This window comes from Populus trichocarpa, chromosome 1, assembly GCF_000002775.5.
Source record: "Populus trichocarpa isolate Nisqually-1 chromosome 1, P.trichocarpa_v4.1, whole genome shotgun sequence".
Lineage (NCBI taxonomy): Eukaryota > Viridiplantae > Streptophyta > Magnoliopsida > Malpighiales > Salicaceae > Populus > Populus trichocarpa.
The window spans coordinates 24,210,173-24,229,655 of record NC_037285.2 but is presented as its reverse complement, the minus strand read 5'-3'; the positions used below and the strand labels follow the sequence as shown (position 1 = coordinate 24,229,655).

At 33.8% G+C, this 19,483-nt stretch overlaps 2 protein-coding genes across 3 annotated transcripts; both read right to left on the bottom strand.

Moving 5' to 3' along the window:
- Positions 1-4,353: 4,353 nt before the first annotated feature.
- Positions 4,354-9,536, bottom strand: LOC7486649 (transcription factor GAMYB). 2 transcript variants are annotated; one of them, XM_024607725.2, is made up of 4 exons: positions 9,159-9,536; positions 7,784-8,159; positions 4,911-5,907; positions 4,354-4,839 (listed from the first exon to the last, which is right to left on the bottom strand). In XM_024607725.2, exons 1-4 carry the CDS (start codon positions 9,176-9,178, stop codon positions 4,643-4,645), a joined length of 1,590 nt encoding a protein of 529 aa, XP_024463493.2. In that variant the 5' UTR covers positions 9,179-9,536; the 3' UTR covers positions 4,354-4,642. The 2 variants fall into 2 exon arrangements, with proteins under 2 accessions (XP_024463493.2, XP_024463496.2); XM_024607728.2 differs by lacking the exon at positions 9,159-9,536 and adding an exon at positions 8,741-9,144.
- Positions 9,537-12,147: 2,611 nt separating this feature from the next.
- Positions 12,148-13,706, bottom strand: LOC7486648 (urease accessory protein F). Its single transcript, XM_024606061.2, has 2 exons — positions 13,567-13,706; positions 12,148-13,177 (listed from the first exon to the last, which is right to left on the bottom strand). Exon 2 carries the CDS (start codon positions 13,124-13,126, stop codon positions 12,395-12,397), a length of 732 nt encoding a protein of 243 aa, XP_024461829.1. The 5' UTR covers positions 13,127-13,177; positions 13,567-13,706; the 3' UTR covers positions 12,148-12,394.
- Between the last annotated feature and the right edge of the window lie 5,777 nt (positions 13,707-19,483).

The window sequence follows — 19,483 nt, the reverse complement described above, 5'->3', positions numbered from 1 at the left end:
CATTTATTCCAATTTCCAGTATTTTTCAATGTAAATACAGCGAATTCGAACATGAACAAATTTCGTTGTGTTTAGTTAATTCCTCCTAATATATAAAATAGATATATAAGGGAAATTAAGAAACGTGTTTAGTTAAATATATAATTATTTTAGAATAAAATTTCTATATTTTTAAACCAAAATTAACCCCCGTGAATAATATTCTTGTATTTTTTATATTCTAGATACAATGAACTATTAATTAAATGAAAACTTTCACAAGTAAATTAAATAGCAACCTAAAAAGTAACCCAGCTAGGTTCTTAAAACTTCAATTTTAGTCCTTCCGGTGGAGCTTCCATTGCTGCCTCCTCTCGCTGTCTAGCTTCACCTCGCGTCAAATCCCAGTTCTCCACAGCCTCCATCAACTTTTCTAGCATTGACAGCCACCTCCAGGCAGCTATTCGTATTATTTCACAACCAACCAAGCCTCCCTTTAATTTTTGCTACAAAATTATATTTCTCTCTTTCTCCACTAATTGTTGTTGAATTTTGTTTGTTATTGATGTTTATATTTGAAATTGAATTGATGGAGAATTTAGATAATTTTGTTTTTATTTTTCTCTATATATATTCATATATGCAATTTTTTATATTATGGGTATTTTGTTTTTTTATGAGAAATTATAAGTTTTATTAGATCATTGGCTCATATTATGCTGTTGATTAGATTATTTTTTTAACGTAAAATAATAGCTAATAAGAAAATTTTTTAAACCATATGAGAATTGATTCGATGTGACTTGATTACCTTGACGGATCCAAAGACAACTTAGATAACTAATAAAAATATAGTTTGAGTTAAAATAAATATTTAAGATGATATTTTTTTAATTATAAATATTGAGACGCCAACATATTGGATCGATTTGAGTCAACCTGAGTTAACTTGTCAATCCACATACCAAGTCATAAGATCATGATAACCCCATAGAAAGAAAATCAAAACAAATTACGAAACTCAATTTCCAATAAACTCAATGTTGAAGGATGAAACTGAAGAAAAATCAATTAAAAAAAAGATCCAAAAATATAACCAGAGTCAACTCGGATTAACTTGTCAAACTCGTGATCTAGGTCATAAGACCAAGATAACCCAATAGAAAGCAAATTAAAACAAAATATGAAACTCAATTCTTAATCAACTCAGTGTTGAAAGATAAAATTAAAAAAAATCGATTAAAAAAGAAAGAAAAATGACTCGAGTTAACCGGGTTAACTCGCGAAACTTGTGATTCGAGTCATGAAATGAGGATAACCTTATAAAAAGTGAACTGAAACAAATCACGAAACCTAATCCCTAATCAACCCAATGTTGAAGAATAAAATTGAGAAAAAAAGTCAATTAGAAAAAAAAAACTCAAGTCAACCAAGTTAACATGTTAAACCTATTGTCCGAGTCATGAGTATGAGATAATATCATAAAAAGTAAATTGAAAAAAATTTTGAAGCTTAATTCCAATAAATCTAATGTTAAATGATAAAATTGAAATTAAAAAAAAATAACATAGATTATAAAAGAAAAAAATAACAAAGAAAGAAAGAAAATACTATTATAGTGAATAATATTATGTGAGGAGAGGCACAATAAAAACCCCTTCTCCTTTAGTGTTTTTTTTTTTTGTTAATGTTAATTAATTGTTTATTAAAAAGTTTTAAAACATTTGAGTTGAAAATTAAGAATTTGGAATGAAGTTAGGTGTTTAATTTCTTAATTAGGACTTTAAGTATAATAATTAATTGGAGAGAATTTATAATGGTGATTGTTGATTTTTTTGGTAATTTTGCTTGAGAGTTACAAATAATAATTAGGTGTTGTAGGTGCAGATGGATTCAAGTTCTTCTATTCGATGATGATGTAATCATTGTAGTATTGGAGAGTAGGTATGAATCTAAACCACGTGAAAGGAATAAACATTGTAGATATGCTTTAAATTTCTATGGATTTTAATAGTAAAATTATTTTGAATGAAAAATCAGATGATCTTGAAGAGAAAAATGATTATTTCATGAAGTTAATTTGTTATTTTTTATTTGTTTTAGAGTAACATTATCTTTCTATTTTTTTAATAACAATAAAATTATTCAGAATCTTTGGTTTAAAGGCTTTATAGAAATTTCATTTCCTAAATTAACAGTGTAATAACTTCATTTCCCTTACCATCTAAATTTTTTAACCCTGACTTTAGGGGCTTGGAAGTAATTTCATGATGGTTTTTTTAATTATTTAGTCTTAGGGGTATTTTAGTAATTTTTACAAGTAAAATAAAAAAGAAAAAAGTTGTTGGTACACGTCATACGCTTCGCCGCAGCGTGTGTGATTGATTTTGGTGGTCGTAGTCGTGCTTCCACCGCATCATTTGATTCGTCTCAACATCCTCTTCCTTCTTAAATGATGTGTGTATGGTGGTTCGTTCTGGTTTGGCACAAATTTGCTTTTCCCCCCTTCTTTTTTCTTTCATTCACCTCAATATGCACGCTATCTCTTGAAGAAATCACATCAACCCTTCAATTTCTTTCCCTTTCATATTTAGTCTCTTTTCTCTTAATTGCAAATTTTAAATTTGAAAAGATTATTTCAATTTGAAAATTATTTTTAATTTTGTGCTTCTTTAACTTTTTTCATCTCTTAAATTTGGTCCTCATTCTTTTAATTGCTATTTTTTAGGTGATTTATAAAATTGATTTCTTTTTGCGATTTCATCCTCCTTCAATTGTTTTTTCTATCATATTTAATTCTCATTCTTTTAATTGCTAGTTTTATACATTGACAAGTTTTTTCGATTAATTTTATCTTTTAACATGAAATTGGTTGGAGATTGACCTTGATGAAGCCCAAGTATGAGATTTCATGGGTTGTGATAAAAAAAAAATTGCAATTTTATCCCTCAACATTAAATTGATTTGGAATTATCTTTCTTGATTAAGCTCGAGTATGAGATTTTACAGGTTGTGATTTTAAAATATTAACTTAAATTTAGAAGATTCACTCGAGTTTTCTTTGTTTTTCATACTGTTAAACTAGGGTTGTCTTTTTTCACTTTCAAATTAACCAAACTTATATTTTGTTTCTTTCATATTATTTTGGAATATTATCCTAGTGTCACCTTAACATTTTTCTTCTTGCGTTCAGAAAAAATTACCCCAGCCCACACTATTGTGCTGACCACCGATATAGGTTTGCTAAATTCACTTTTTTTATCTTTTTTTTAATTCTCTTTTAGCCTTTAATATTTGGTTCATTATAATTGAGCTTTCTAATTTGTTTCGTTATGGGTTCCATGCCTTTATTACTATCTCTTATCCTATATCATGGGTTTCACATGCTAACCATGGTTAACCCGAGTCAATCCGACGTCTCAATGTTTTTTTAGAAAAATATTTTGTCTAACATGTCAACAATTAAGTATTTGAAAAGTGTTTTGGGCAACATATATTGAATATTTATTTCCTAATATTTTTATAACCTTTTTAATGTTAAGAAAAAATCTAGTCCACTGCAAAAAAAACGTGTGTGTATTACATTCTATCTATATTAATAAACTCTTTGGATAAACTTGATGTCCAATAATTTTTTTAAAAGAAAAACTTTGTCCAATACCTTAGTTTAAGTTTATTCTTTTTTTCCCCTTATTATTATTCAAAAATAATTTTATTATTATTCCCAATCTTTAAAGAACTGGTTTAACTTTTATCAATTAAAATTACTTGATTTAAAGTGATATTTTTTTTATTATTATAAATACACTTGATATATTTAATTCTTGATCTGATAAATATGCAAAGTGATATTGATAATAATCTGTATAATCTTTAAATTTTAGCCTCTATAATCTTTAAATTTTAGATATTTTATTTTTCTATTTTGATATAGTGTTTTAACTCACATAAAAGCACGAGGCAGAGTAACTGTTTAGTGGGGAGATGACGAAGTCTTTATTTGGCCAATTGCCACCAGCGAAAATAGTTGGCATCTCTTGGCATTAGACCTCAGCTTGATTGCACGGCTTCGTTTTCTACCAGTCTCTCTCTCTCTCTCTCAATCCAAGCATATGTAATTTCTTTGCTCACTGCTTCGTTTAAGATTTAGTCTTGTTTGATATTTCAATAATTTCTATATTTTAAAATGTTTTTTAAATATTTTTTATAGGTTTGTTGTACCGGTATTTTTTAATATATTTTAAATTAAAAAATGAGCAAACAATTACCAATACCAAGTAGCACAGGAGAGCAAAAACTACTAGTAGTATTCTAAAAGCTCGATGGTTGTGCAGTATATATCGTTATGAGGAAGAAAGAAAGAACTAGCAGTCATTTCGAACAACAACAACAAAACCCACACTTGAATAACATGGCAATGGCAATGGCATTGGCAGGACAATGTTTCATGTCTAGTCAGTCACCTAAGATGAGCACAACAGAAGGTAATTATCCAGAGGCACCAAGAAAGTCACAAAATCTTAGGGAGCCTATGAGGAATGATAACAAAAGGATCATAAAGGTTACTGGAGTATCAAATTTCAATGATGTCAAAGCCAACAAGGCCACTATCCTTTCCCCAGTCGCAGTTGCAACTCATGGAGCACTTGCTAGTGCTCAATGTTCACGGTTGATCTCCACCAAGAAGTGCCGCTACATCATCAGTCTGAAAAAATTGGTCATTATGGTATTTATTGCTGGGCGCAAACCAGGTTGAGCCAAGCAAAACATCTGGCCTGTTACAGTCTGTCTGATTGAGAACTTCTCTCGCTTCAACATATGGCAAAACCTGATCGATTGGCTCAGGCTTGACATTATATGCTACAAGAATCACAAGTTCATTAGTAAAACTGGGATTCCCAACAAGTTCATGTAATCTTAAATATTCTCACCTTGTTCATCCGACGAGCTTCCACTGATCGGGGTGCACTCGCTAAACAATGAGGAAGCAGAATGACCTGAAGGAGAGTTAAGATCAGCATGTAGTTCCCATTCTGCTGCGCAGGCATTCAAAGGTGAACTATGCACTCCACAACCAATTGGGACAAAAGCATCTGAAGTTTGGTGGCCTGGACATTTCTTTGAGTATTTCAGAGTTCGTGATTCATAGAGTACTGCCTCCAAGAGACCACTACTTCTTGGTGACAGACCATCTGACTTTGTCTCCTTGGTTGGAGGAGACTGAATAAAAGTATCAACAGACTCAAGTGAAGGCAGTGGGGAAGCAGGTGTTCCCCAGCTATCTTGTTGAGTTTCTGAATATTGGAGTGAAGGGAGCTCTAACTTCGTGGCCCTATATATGGGCTCAGAAGAAGATGAAGAAGAAGAATTGCCATTTAATATGGCATGACTGCCAGGAAGAACACCGCATGATGACTGGTCATAGTTGCTCAAATCACAACCATATGGGGAAGATAACCCAAAGTTCCCTGTAATCTTTCCGCGATGATAATCTGTAAATTGATCGAACTCTGGTATTCCACCACTGACACTACCATCAAGACCAGTGAATATGGTCTGTGACTCTCTAAAGCGTTTGGCAGGATGAATTGTTGGGAACACAAGGCCCTGACCATAGGATGAACCTACACCTTGTTTCAGCATGCTGCTTGCAGAAGCATCGAAAAGACCCGTTGAATAAGACAGGACACCTGGATTGAGTGCCAGAGTTTTGAATTCCACTTCCGGAATCTTAAAATGGTCAGTCAGCATCATATCAGGATCATGTGCGTCCCCTGTTTGCAATTTGCCCATATTTTGACCATCTTTATTCATCTTATATGCTCGCAGACAAACTTCAGGGGGGTAAAGTGGTAAGCCAGCACGTTGCAGTCTCTTTGTTCTTGTATTCCAGTAGTTCTTTATCTCGTTATCTGTCCTTCCAGGCAACTGCAAGGGGAAGGAAATCATAAACACAAAAAAATGGAAGCATGATACAGAAAACAAAGCTGGGAACTTGAGGTTTTGTTTGCTTGTATTAAAAAAATTATCAGGGAACAAACTTGTTTCATGTCTCCCATGGTTGCCTAAATGCTGTCCATGTATAGGAATTTGCTTAACATGTTATGAAATATGCTACCAGCCTACCACACAATGTCTTGTGAGTGGCCAATATTATAAGAAACAAAACCTTCAGAATATATTCAATTACCAAATTGTAATTCTGTGTGGACACAGTTACTTCACAAAAACAGAAAGAGATAATCAAATACGCAGGTTCAGTCATAACACATAAAAGATGATACTTTTCCCCAAAAACCAAACTGAGCCTGGGGTTAATTATGAAGGCAGAAAGAAAAACAAGGTTCTGTTATACCTGTTTCAAAAGAAAATAATGTCCTGAAAGATGAAGTTAGTTGAAGCAAATGGATAAGCACTTTAACATATATACAAGAAGACCATATTGTAGTTAATCATGTAGCAGGAAACTTCCATGTATGTAATATGATGTGGAGCGTACATAGAGGTTTGGTTCTTTTGAAGCTTATGCTAAGCCTCACAGAACATGTATTCCACAAACAGCTTCTTGAATACCTCTTCCCGGAAATTTTTTTTGAAACAATAGTTACTTTTAAATACAAAATATGAATCCCTAAGATTGAAACATGATTTTTAAGATTAATATATAAGGTGAAAAACCAGCAATATTTCTGAAAATGGAAGCCGCTCAGGAAATACATAAAACCAGTGAAGTTGATTTCCATTTCTTTATCACTAATTGTTTTTGGACTTGGTGTTGATTCTTGACAAGCTACAAACTCTGCAAATATCTCCAAAACTAATTAGAGTGACTCATTTAGCCTAATGAAAAATGCATTAAACTGGAAAAAGGAAATCTTTTGATGTTGTAACTAAGATATCTGAGACAAGAAAAAGATTATGCAGATATATGTCTGACTATAAGATTGTGTTCAAACACTATGCTTATATATCCTCTCTTTTTTTTGCTGGTTTACATTCTTATCTCATTCCAAAAACGTCAGAATGATTGAAGATTAATTAAGAATTTGATTTTTTTATTTTGTTTCTTTTTCAGTATTTAATTCTATTTCCTACCATACTAGATGAATTAATTTTCTGCCATTTCCTAGCTATTATTTTACATTAGTAATATTTTTTCTTTTTTTATGCTACTTATTTTTCTGAAGGACTGTGAAGGGTTTATTGATGCCTACAAACCATAAGTTATCACTCTTTTGAGGGAGCCTTTTTTTAATTGATAATAAATGAAGAATTTCTATCAAGTTTTCATAGCCCTCGTGTTATTTTCTGATATTCTACACCTTTTTTTCTCCGCTACTCCCTATTTCTCCTCTCCTCCCAATTTCTTCTTCCCATACTACATTGTGTATGCGCACACACTGCACATGTATGCAAACACACATGGGGAAGAAAAGACAGACAATGTCTTCTATCAAATCATGTATGCAATTAGCTAGATTCAAAATAAACGCTTGAATATTTATCTGCACATTACATTGGGAATTTAGTAAGAAGTGTGCAGGTGTTATGTCTGACTGAACAAATCTTTGTATATATACGCATGTTTGTAAGTATATCTGTTCCAACCATTGCCATATCCATGCCACTTGATTAGTGGATTTTCTATACAGTGCATATCTAAAAAAATCCAACATCTGATTATTGTTGTGTTCCATGAACAAAGTTAGACGGATCGATACCATCCCCACAACATAATTTAAAAAGATCAAAGTGATAACACATTTATTTGAAAAACCTTTAAATCAGGAATAAGGTTACCAACCTCTGCAGCCATTCGAGCCCATTTGTTTCCCATATTAGCATGGAGTTCAATGATGCGGTTCTCTTCCTCTGGAGTGAATGAACCCTTCTTCAGATCTGGTCGTAGATGATTCGCCCATCGCAGACGGCAGCTTTTTCCACATCGGAAGAGCCCTGAGTGCTTCTGGACAGAATTCCAATTCCCTTCTCCATGCTTCTTGACATAGTCTATCAAAATAGCATCTTCTGCAGAGGTCCATGGGCCTTTCTTCAAAGGAGTAATCCCACCCACCATTCCCCCACCATTAACTTCATCAGCTGCAGGTGAATCTTGACGACCCTTGGACCTCTTATTATCCTCGGTCCCATTCATCATGCTGCTCATCTCATGAATATGCCTGAATAGATGAAATAAGACAGCTTAAATAAAGCTCAAAACAGTTCATTTCAAATCAGAAAAGGTAAGTAACATAAAGAGCGAATCAAAGAGGGGAGAATAAATTGCTGTTTTTGGACGCAAAGAAGACGACAAAACCAAAGGTGAAGTCCAAACAATAATGTGAACCGCTAAACATTTACGTATCCACGCAATCCAGCCACACAATCCAGCAATACAAGTAATCCAAGCAACTCCTTACAGATTAAAAAGTCAAAATCAAAACGCTTTTAATACTGAGTCTATGAGATATTATTGCTGCACTAATACGACAACTTTGCGAAGATTCTCTACACGAATCATGCGTAAAATCAATACATTTGGCCAACTCTTTGGCTAATACATTTGACCAACCCTTTGCTATATTCAATTTATAGAAAATTTCTATATTCGATTTATAGAAAATTAAAGTCAATTAAAGCACAATGCTCTCGGTTGTCCAGACTACTTCCTACCTTTCTTTGCTATAATTTAATTGATATCCATATTATTACCACAAACAGATTAAAAAAAGAGAGAGTAAACTTAAAAGATTACTTTTACCTGCACAAATTGTTGAAGTCAGGTGAAGGTTGACAAATTCCAAGATCAGAAACTCATCAACTCAACTAATCCCTCTATAATCCCACTAAATCTAACATCACAACTTACAACCACCTCCAAAAACTTGAATGAAACAATGAAGAAACAAAACCCACATCAAAAACTGAAAATATAAAAATCCTTCAAGTATTAAAACTCAAAAGAGTTCGACTAAGTACTGAAACTGTAACAAAGTGATGGATTCACAGTTTTTCTTTACATTTACAGAAATGATAGCTGAAAAGAACCGAACACAATCAAGCTCAACACACTGAAATTCAAAGCTGCATACTTACAGAAACAAGCAATTAAAACAGTAAGAAAAAAAACAAAACATGAAAGCACACAATACTCAGATCCATTAAAGCAAAATACATACCATAAAACTCTACCACACATCCAAACCAAGTGTAGAGTCTGAGCACAGAAGAGGGTTTTTGTTTCTTTCTTGCTTGCTGAGCGGAGTAGGAAAAATGGGTTTAAAAATAGAGAAAAAAAGGGGCCATTAAAAGCAAAAAAAAAAAAAATTAGCAGGAAAAGGAAACCCAAGTTAATTAAAAATATTAGATGGCAAAAAATGAGTAAATGTAGGAGAGATTCAAAAGGAGATATCAACAGCAAAAAACCTAAATATCTCCCCTTCTTCTTTTTTTAAAAAACAAAAAACAAAAAATAAAAATTTCAGCTTTCCCTTTTCTCCACGGTGTGTACTTCCATGTTCCTTAAGGGAGAGAGAGAGCTTGCATTTATGTTCATAAGGTCTTATAAGGGTATGAAAGGGTGAGGACATGAATTTAATCATGGCCCCACTTAATCCTTACGTCTATTAATTATCAAAAAATCATCAATCATGATGATGAGTTTATTAATTTTGCTAGCTTTCGATATTAATAAACATTTCATCTCTCATTGATGGCCCCAAGTCTTCTAAGTATAGTAGAAACATGCCCTAAGGTTACATAAATAAATTGAGGTATTACAAATGGGACTCCATTTTTCTTCCCATTTCAGAAGAATAATTAAACTACATTATCGAGAGAGGGAGAGGGAGAGGGTGGGAGGGGGATAAGAAGGATTTCATCTTTTACTATTTTTGATAAGCATGGAAGCATGATTTTCACAAAAATAAAAATTATTAATGTTAAAAGGGATAAAATCTCTCATTAGCTACGAGCAAGTTGCTCAGAATTTTTCCAAACTTGAAATAAGCCAGCAAATCCCACGTCTTTTTTTTATTGGTGACCATTGAATATTGTTGAAATAAAATGTTCTTCCATTGAACATAATTTTTTTTATTTCAAAATCATTGTATTTTAAAATAATATTTTTTTTTTATTTTTTCAATGCTTGAAATTAATTATTTTTTATGATTTTATATTGTTTTAATTGGTTGATGTTAAAATAAATTTTAAAAAATAAAAAATATTATTTCAATATATTTTTAAATAAAAAATACTTTTTTTTCTAAAAAAAAATATATATTAGGTGCATCCAAAATCACTTCTCTCTCAAATAATATGGAAAAGTCAGGCATAATTCAACACAAACTCAAACTGTGCTAATTGGATGCTTAGCACCCTCGGGCTGTGGCCACAAGGAAGCTATGCGCCGAGGGAAGCAAAGGGTGACATGGTCGGCAAGTACTTGTCTCAACTGCCTCTTTCGAGCCCTCTGGTTGGTTTTTACCATTCTCTTTGTACTTCAAAAAGCGTTTGGGACAAAAGCTGATTTTATTCCATTTCCACAAGGACCATAACCAATTCAACGGTTCAAAATCTTCCATCATCAAATTTCATGATTTTCAAGGAAAAGCAATCTAAATTACATGACTCTTTTTTTTGGGAAGCAAGTTGCAAATGACAAGTGTGATCTACAAGCAGCACATTACAAGGTAGGCTCTGGAAATTATTTGCCAGATGATGATGGTGTTCTCTACAAGTTGCAAGAACATACACTAGTGATCTTCAAAGTTTTGATATCAAGAGACTCGTGATAGCTTTTGTTTTTTTGCTCAGAAAAACTCATTTAATTAGTCAAATTACTTTTATTTTTTATGGTGGACTCTCATGCATAATTTGCACTAGTTCATGACTATTTCCTAAATCAACAACCTTTATAAATAAGCACTGGCGCCTAAAATCAAGAAAATGGAAATGGTCTTCTCAAAAAATGATAATACTACAGAAAATGTAGAAAGAAAAAGGAGGAAGGGCTTCGCTCAAAGAGTAGTGCCAAGCACAAAATCCACAACAGCAGCCCGCCAAACAGCTTCACCGAGAGCCGCCCACCATCTGACTGGTGTAGGGTTTCAGGGAATCCATTGGAGTTGCAGCTGTTGGACTATTTATTTTTACCATTGCCCAAATCACGAATATTTCATAGTGACACCGTTGTCACCAGTAAATGGAGATGAAACTCCAAGCAGGTTGCAGAGCCAAGCAATCTGTCTCCTGGAATTTGTTTTATTATAGTATAAAAGGCAAGTGCGGAAGGGGGTGGGGAAGGGAAATGGAAGATGAAACAACAGTTTTTCAATCATAGGTATGGTCTGCAAATTCTTCAGTCAGATTAAGAATATATAGTCGCTCTCACTTGATTGATAACAGTAACAATCAACACCACCTTGGGGCATAAAGCTTTTCCAAAATGGACCTTGCAAAATCAACGAGGTCCACGGTCAGCAGCCTGAGAGACAGCATGAAAGCACTAACTAGGACACTGTAAGTAATTTCGACTCAGCAAGGCAGTCCACATATATAGAATGAAAGCACTGCGGGCTGTGCTCTGATTCCCTGTAAGGAGCGTGGAGCAAGGCAGTATTTGAGCAATGGATACCACTCACCAGAAAGCTACACTGTTCTTCACCAGTTCACAATAGGTGACCAGTCGATTGCGATTCTTAATATGAAAATGAGTGTGCTGCCAATGCCATCCACATTCACAGAGGAAAAGAAGCTCATTAGGAGGAAGATAGAATTAAAAGATCAACGACAACATTCACACACACACACACACATCAGATATATAGCAGAACTTTTTTTTAACATCTGAAAATTCAGCCATGCCCACGAGCAACATTACCACCTAATATGAACAATAACAAGCTTTATCATTGAATTATGAATGTACAAGTGAAAAATTATCCCAAGGTATTCTTCTCCTTGACGCACCAACTGGAGATGATAATTGAACAAAGCAAACCTCAGCACAAGGCAGGGTTGAGAAATAAATTAAAGAACGCATGTTCTGTCTACTCAGTAGGTATGTCTCAAAAGCTGTATGATAGTTTTTAATTTTCTACATGTTAACAATATATGCTGCGTGGTGGAGTGGAATGTAATGAAAACAGCAAGGCAGTTTCTCAAATGTTTTAGTATCAGAAACTTCTTCTCAGTTTTGTAATTAATAAACTAACCATGGAGGAGCATGTTTGCAGCACAAGATGATTCTGCAGTAATTTGTTTGTACCCTGACAGTTACACATTGTTATAAAGACTCAACCACCATTGCCTATCCTCCTGACATTGACTGATTGCTAAAGCCTCATAGCATAAGAAAAGGCACAATCGAATCAAAATTTCATTTTGTGTGGGAATTGTACATTTACATAGGACATCAAGAGCAGAATAATCTTGAAAATAAATAGCCATGGCATCCCTGTAAAGTATCAAGCAAAGGAGCTGTCTGACATGCATCCTCAACCTCACGGTTCATCCACCTTTTTAGCATAGTTTCTGCAGCAATAGACACCTGATGCTGCAATACAGCAGCACCAAGAGGTCCCACCAAATTCAACCTTGTTGCAGCTGAAAAAGCATCTCTCAATGTGATAAACATGTAAGCCCTCTGAGAAGTTTCACTATCCATGCCCAGAAGCCCACAAACAATCCCGAAGACAGGAGCATGGTGAAAAGCAACAATCCCAGAACCAAGAGACATCTCTCTCATAATTTTAAGAGATGGGATTTCTGTAAACACAGCCGCAGCCACTCTCATTAGCGCCGATCCTTGTGAAACAGACGCCTTTCGACTTACTTCATTAGTTAAAGTAGCATCAAGCATTCTATCAAGTTTCCGCCAATTATCCAAATCCGGACACATTGCTGCGGAGTACACATAAGGAAGAAGCAAGCTTCCCGTGTTCTCCAAAACATGAATTACATAAGTTTGGAAGTCTTCTGGATTCAAAATCACACGTGCTTGAATAGCTGCCTCAATACCAAACGAATGAGCAAACCCACCAGTAGGAAGAATCGAATCGATCAGTTGCCACTGGCTCCAATGCAAAGAAAAACTCGTAGAAGCAGGTTTCTCTTTTGCTCCATCTATTTCCTTCTTGCCTTCCATTGGAAAAATTGAAAAACCAGCTTGGCCGCAGGCAAATACTTAGCAGATTAACTATCAAAACAAGAATCAACAGCACAAACCAACAGAATGAACAAATTATTTTATCAGAATATAATCTCTGGGGAGGCAAGAGTTTCCAAAATCTATAATTAACCCAGCTAATCTTTATGCCCATTTTGCATATCCTAACAATAAAATTATCAACATCTGTCATCAACCCAGTACATCAAATCAATTATAGAACGTCAAATTCTTTGCAGTTTCAGGAATAATACTCAGAGAAGATAACCAAAATTCAAATCAGAAAAGGATGCAAACCAAACAAAAAGATATTAAAAAGGAAAAGTAAAAAAAAAAAAAACCCAGATACGCAATCTGTATGAAGAACTACAGATTCTATGGAGGTCAGCAGGGACTTTATGAAGCGAGGAGAGACTTGCCTGTCTTGTTTTCTGTAACCACGACCTTGCTGCGTGAAAATTCGACGTTGACTCCTTGTTTCAAGTGTTAGTTTCAATTTACCCACCTTTCTTTTAATTTGGTTCCAAAACTAGAATCAACCATGCCCTTAAATATAAAAAAGTTTCAATGAGGCTTGTAACAAATACAAATCCCTTGATTATACCCATTTTGTTAATTTAGTACTTCAATTTTAGAAATCTTGTGGCCATAGGCTAGTTGCTTAACTTCGAAGGCGTCGTCACACATGCTAGAATAGTTGTCAGATTTAGTCCAGCCATACAATTTGATTCGAGAACCTAACAATCTAAGATCTAATCCAAAATGCATACATACTCATGCACACTTCACAAAATTTTAAGCATCTTATAGCAAGGAGGCAATAATTGGGCAGGAGACAAACAAAGAATTGAGAAGCTTATTGAAACTTGTATACTAAAATGCCAAGAAAGCTAATACATAGAATTAGAATTCAAGAAAGTTAATTGGTGAGCATCTCCCCCCTTTCCTTGCTCTAAGAACCTTGCGGCACCCTCCAATCAAAGCATCTTCTAAGGGAACAAGGCATGGAGTATAAGGAAAAATCTCGCCTGTCTCCAATCTGATATAGTGCTCTTTATTTCTTCCGTCTTTGGGTCATTTGAACTCAACCTCTTTGAATACTTTCTCGTCAGCGTCGATATGCTTCCATGTGACAGCAAAATACTTCCATCTTCCATGTACTCCTTGACTCCATACTCTTTCATCAACCATATGTTAAACGCAGGGAATCCAGCATCATATTGACACAAAAAATCCCCCAACAACACTAAGGATGCAGTCTTCATGTCTATCTGATCAGGAGGTGCGGTACTCCGTGTTTGTTCATTCTCCATATCAAAAGAGCATATGTATTGATTATCTCTGTCATGCTTATTATCGACTGTAACCCAATGTAGAGCTCCATTTACGAAAACGGTTTGTATCCATTTATCACAATAACGGCGTCCCGGGATATCAATCTTTCTCCAAGTATTGCTTCCAGTGAAGATCTGACCAGGGATATCAATTCCCCATGGTCTATTTATTAGAATCGTGCACTGATGACTTTGTGAGCTATAGTAAAACCCGCCTGGCTGTGTCGAAGCAACCTGCCCTTGCTCTACTTCTGGTCCTGGAATCTCTACGTACTCTCCCGTAATAGGATTGCAGATGTAAAGTTTGTTAATCTTAGAGTCTTCAGTTTCCGAGAGACAAAGCAAGCCGTTACTGGAACCCACAAAGTTGCCCTTATCGGAAATCTTTGGGAGGTCAAATTCGGTTGGCATACTCAACATGGCATTATTAATATTAATTACTGCTGCTAAGGCTATGGATATCACAATCGTATTGTGATTTCTTATTCCCTGAATAAGGAGTTGAAACCATGTCACGCCAGGATCTGCAAACGTTTTTGCACTGCATCACAGTGTTGACAGGGAGTCTTGCAAGAATGTCCAGGAGGAGTTCTGTTGGCAATTCTGTCATCAGTCTGGATGGTGATTCTTCAGCACCCTTTCTCTCTTGTTGTGACCAGCTGGTGGTTTCTATTGTATATCAACAAAAAAGCTACTTGTGAGCAGTGATAGTTAAACTATTTTGGTATGTAAACAAATAAAAAATTGGTTTTGAAGTGTTAAAAATTGTTTTTAATGTATTTATTTATCCCATAAATAACACTTTTAAAATACAATTAAATCTTCTAAACTTGTGAAAGAATAAGAAGAAAAGAGAAAAGAAAAAAATTATATTTTTTAAATATATTTTTTTATGTGTAATGATGAAATATTATGACGGTTAATAAAAATATATGATTAATTATGAAAATTAAAAGAGATAAACTCAAAAAAAAATTAATTTAATTTTGATTGCTATATGTCTTTTTTGTCGTAGTTCAGATTTGTTACTTATTTTTTTTATTATTATATGTTTTGTTTTTCATTATTTAATTTATTTTCAATTTCATCACTTAGTATTTAGTCTCATTTTATTTTTATATCAAAATTTGCCCTTATTATTTTGATTTTCATTTATTTTATTTTGAAAAATCTTTTAAATTTCAATATTTTTTTATTTCATTTTTTAATATTATATTGATTTTTTTCAATTTCACCCTTCAATATTTAATTGATTGTGAATTGGGTTTCATTGTTTTTTGAGATTCGGTGCTTCCGGACTAATAGTCTGTGTCACCTATTTGAAGAGTTGACATGGATTGATATTTTTTTTATTTTATCATTTGATATTTTTTTAAAATGAGCTTTGTTGTTTTCTTTTCTATTAGCTTATTCAAATCTCAAGACCAGAACCAAGATTTAATGAATTAACTCATGTTAGCTCAGGGTCAACTCAAACCGAGTTTTTTTAATATTTTTTTATCCAATTTTTTTATATTATTTTATTTGCTACGAATTGAGATACATCGTTTTTCTCTTTTGAAAAAAGGTTTTTAATTCCCTAGATTATCATGATCACTTTTTTTTATTTGATAAATTTGTTGTAAATTATTTTTTTTATTATCTAATTAAAATAAAATCAGTTTATTTGACCCATTCGGATCTATAACGAGAGCCATTGATTTTTTTTTCCTTTTCTAAAACATGCTTGAGGCACTAGAACATTATTTTTTATAGAAAAAATTAATCTAACTTGTGATGAAGCACGAACACTTGGCTAATATCATATATAATTTAATGTGTAATAATTGGATGCATAGAGATATAGAACAAACATAATAAAAAAATTTAATTTTGGACATTTGAGATACGGTAGAATACACGAAGTATGCAATTAGGATACATGAGAAATATATCCATAATACTTTTTAGGGTCAGATTTCTTATTATTATTATTATTATTATTATTATTATTATTATATTGATTAAAATATGAATTTAAGTTTTATGAGTTAGAATACTTATATATTTAGTAAAATAGAGTTTCATTTAATTGATACGAGAGTAGCTAGGAAGCAAATACTTACGAATTTAAATTTCATTCAAAGTTAAATTTGGTCAAATTCTAAAAGCTAACATGAATTAACTTAAATATTTGAGGCCAATGAACTCTACAATATCTCAATTAGTATTACTGCTTGCCACCTCCTCTCATCAGGAGGCTAGAGATTGAGTCTCTCCTCTCTATAACCTAAAAAAGAAAGAAAAAAGCATGAACTTTGAATGTCATTTAATTTCTAAATAAAATATAAAACAAAGCTCACACTTGCATATACATGCATGCATGCCCACTTCACAAAATTTCAATAGACATGAAAATTAATCATCTATGGCAAGGCACAGCAATAATTGATTAGAAGAAAAATAAAAAAAAATTGAAAAACTCATTGAAACTAATAATAACTATATAGAATTAGAACTCCAGAAAGTTAATTGTTGAACATCTTTTCCTTTTCCTAACATTAAGAATCTTGTAGTGCCCAGCTCCAATCAGAATATCTTTTAAGGGAACCAAGGATGGAGTATGAATGTAAACAAATCGCCTGTCACCAATCTGATCATATAGTGCTCTTGATTCTTTTGTCTTCGGATCATATGATATCAAAGTCTCCGAGTTCTGTATCAACAGAATACTTGCATCTTCCTTTATTGCAACTGGTCTATAATGAGAATTAGGTGATCTTTTAACAGTATAATGTTTCCACGACTCCTCGACTCCATATTCTTTCATAACCCATATGTTAAATTCAGGGTATTCATTATCAAATATACACAAGAAATTCCCTAACCCTGCTAAAGATGCAGTGTGCATGACTACTTGATCAGGAAGTGCAATACTCAGGGCTTGTTCATTCTCCATGTCAAAAGAGCTTATATGGCGATCGTCTCTAGTGCTAATCCAATGTAGAGCTCCATTCAGAGGAACTGCACGTATCAGATGAAGGTGGCCTGGGATATCAATATTTCTCCAGGAATTGCTTCCTAGTGTGAAAATTTGTCCTGATCCTGGAAAATTTCCATATCCTACCCTTACTCTAGGCATTAGAATCTTGCACTGCTGATTTTGTGGGTTGTAGAAAAACCCAATTGGCTCAAAAACATGCCATCCTTGCTCTACTTTTGGTCCTGCAATCCCAATGTACTCTCCTGTAATAGGATTGCAGATGTAAAACTTTTTCTTCATCCTGTGAATTTCCGACAAACAAAGCAAGCCATTACTCGAACCCACAACTTTGCCTCGAAAGGTATTTTTCGGGAGCTTAAATTTTGTTGGCATACTCACCATGGCATTATTAATATTACTGCCGCGAGAGCTATGGATATGACAGCAATATAGCTTAGTCTTATTGCCTGAACAATGACAAAACAAGAGGCTGCTGGGTTTTGCCTTGGCGAAGTGCAGGCGTGCAAAATAAGGAGTTGAAAGGAGGTCACGCCAGGATTTACAAACGCTTTTGCACTGCGTCATGGCCTCGACAGGTAGTCTTGAAAGAATATCGACGAAGATTTCAGCTGGTAGCGTGGGCGTGGATGATGGTTCTTCAAGACACTTTCTCTCATATAACCTAGTTCTATATCTTTTCGCCATTGCATATATCAGCAAAAAATTAAAACCTTGCTAGTGATTGGCTCTCGTTCGCATAGAATTAAGAAGAAAGAGATGTCTCGTATATATATATAATTAGGAGATAGAGAACATCGATCTTAATTACGTTTGCGTAGTCCAAAAGGATTTTATGTCTTATTTCCAAACGAATCTGGTAATTCATGCCTGTCCCTAATAATGTGTACCATTTTACGTGTTTTATATTTGTTTACAGGTTTTTTTTTTCTTACGAAAAATTTTCATGTCAATATTTTAATAATAAAAAATTACTTTCATTATTGCGTGATATAATTTAATTAGATAATAAGTGGATAAATTTTATTTTTCTTTTCTAAAATATTTTCTAAATGATAACATTTTGAAGGTAATAATATTATTGTGTTTACTATTAGAGTATATACTAGATCATTGCCGGAAGTTGTGAAAAACTTCACGTAGAACTAGACTTTTCTAGTTGACGAGCTCTAGGTTTTTGTTGATCTTGTAAAATAAATTCTTTATGGAATGAGGGACAATTTGATGCTTAAGTCAATTCTAAGTGTTTGTTGATTTAAGGATAAATAAGAAAAAATTATGAAAAGAAAAGTTTTTAGGTAGTTTAGAGATTCTTATATCCTTTGTCTCTAGCAATTTATTCTTATAGAGATTTTCTACTGTTCACCTTTTCCAAGACAATAGTCCGAGGTGATAAGGCAAATGGTTGTGCTTTTCCAAGAATACAATCAAATGTGGTAAGACATGTGGTTATGTTGAAAAAACAATTTGACAGTTTTTTTTTTTTTAGTTTAACGTGGGTGTCCGGGCCAGCTTGCGCGCATCTCGACTAATCCCGCGGGCCCTGAAGTTAACGACCATGTAAGCCTCCAGTGGCCATCATATGAGCAACCACAAGGCTCGAACCTGAGACCACAGAGGGAGCAAACCTCTTGGTCCCAAGCTCTTACCACTGGGCCACCACCTAGATGGTTAACAATTTGACAGCTTTGATTGGTTTAGATAATGATGTCTGACAGCTTTGATTGGTTTAGATAATGATGTCTGATTCACCGCGTCTCTCCGCTAATAAAAGTGTTGGTGTTAATACAAGTAGAATTTATGAGATTGTGTATAGAAGAAAACAAAAGAATTTTATTGGATTGTGTATAGAAAAATATAGAACATATTTGCAAAATAAAAGAAAGAGTAGGAAACAAATATGCAACATAAAAAAATGCAAAAAAAGGATTCGGGTTTTCCTGTAACCATGTTGACTCAGGCAAACAACACCTAGCCCAGGCAAGCAGCCTCCAGCTCACATGGGTCGAGCCCAAGCAAGTT

What these genes read in the sequence shown, in the direction of transcription:
- LOC7486649 (XM_024607725.2), bottom strand. Translation starts at nt 9,178, where the DNA reads ATGTGTGGTAGAGTTTTATG. An exon ending in ATGTGTGGTAGAGTTTTATG is followed by an intron (nt 8,160 to 9,158) that starts GTATGTATTTTG and finishes TCATCTATTCAG; the next exon opens with GCATATTCATGAGATGAGCA. An exon ending in GGGCTCGAATGGCTGCAGAG is followed by an intron (nt 5,908 to 7,783) that starts GTTGGTAACCTT and finishes TTCCCCTTGCAG; the next exon opens with TTGCCTGGAAGGACAGATAA.
- LOC7486648 (XM_024606061.2), bottom strand. Translation starts at nt 13,126, where the DNA reads ATGGAAGGCAAGAAGGAAATAGATGGAGCAAAAGAGAAACCTGCTTCT.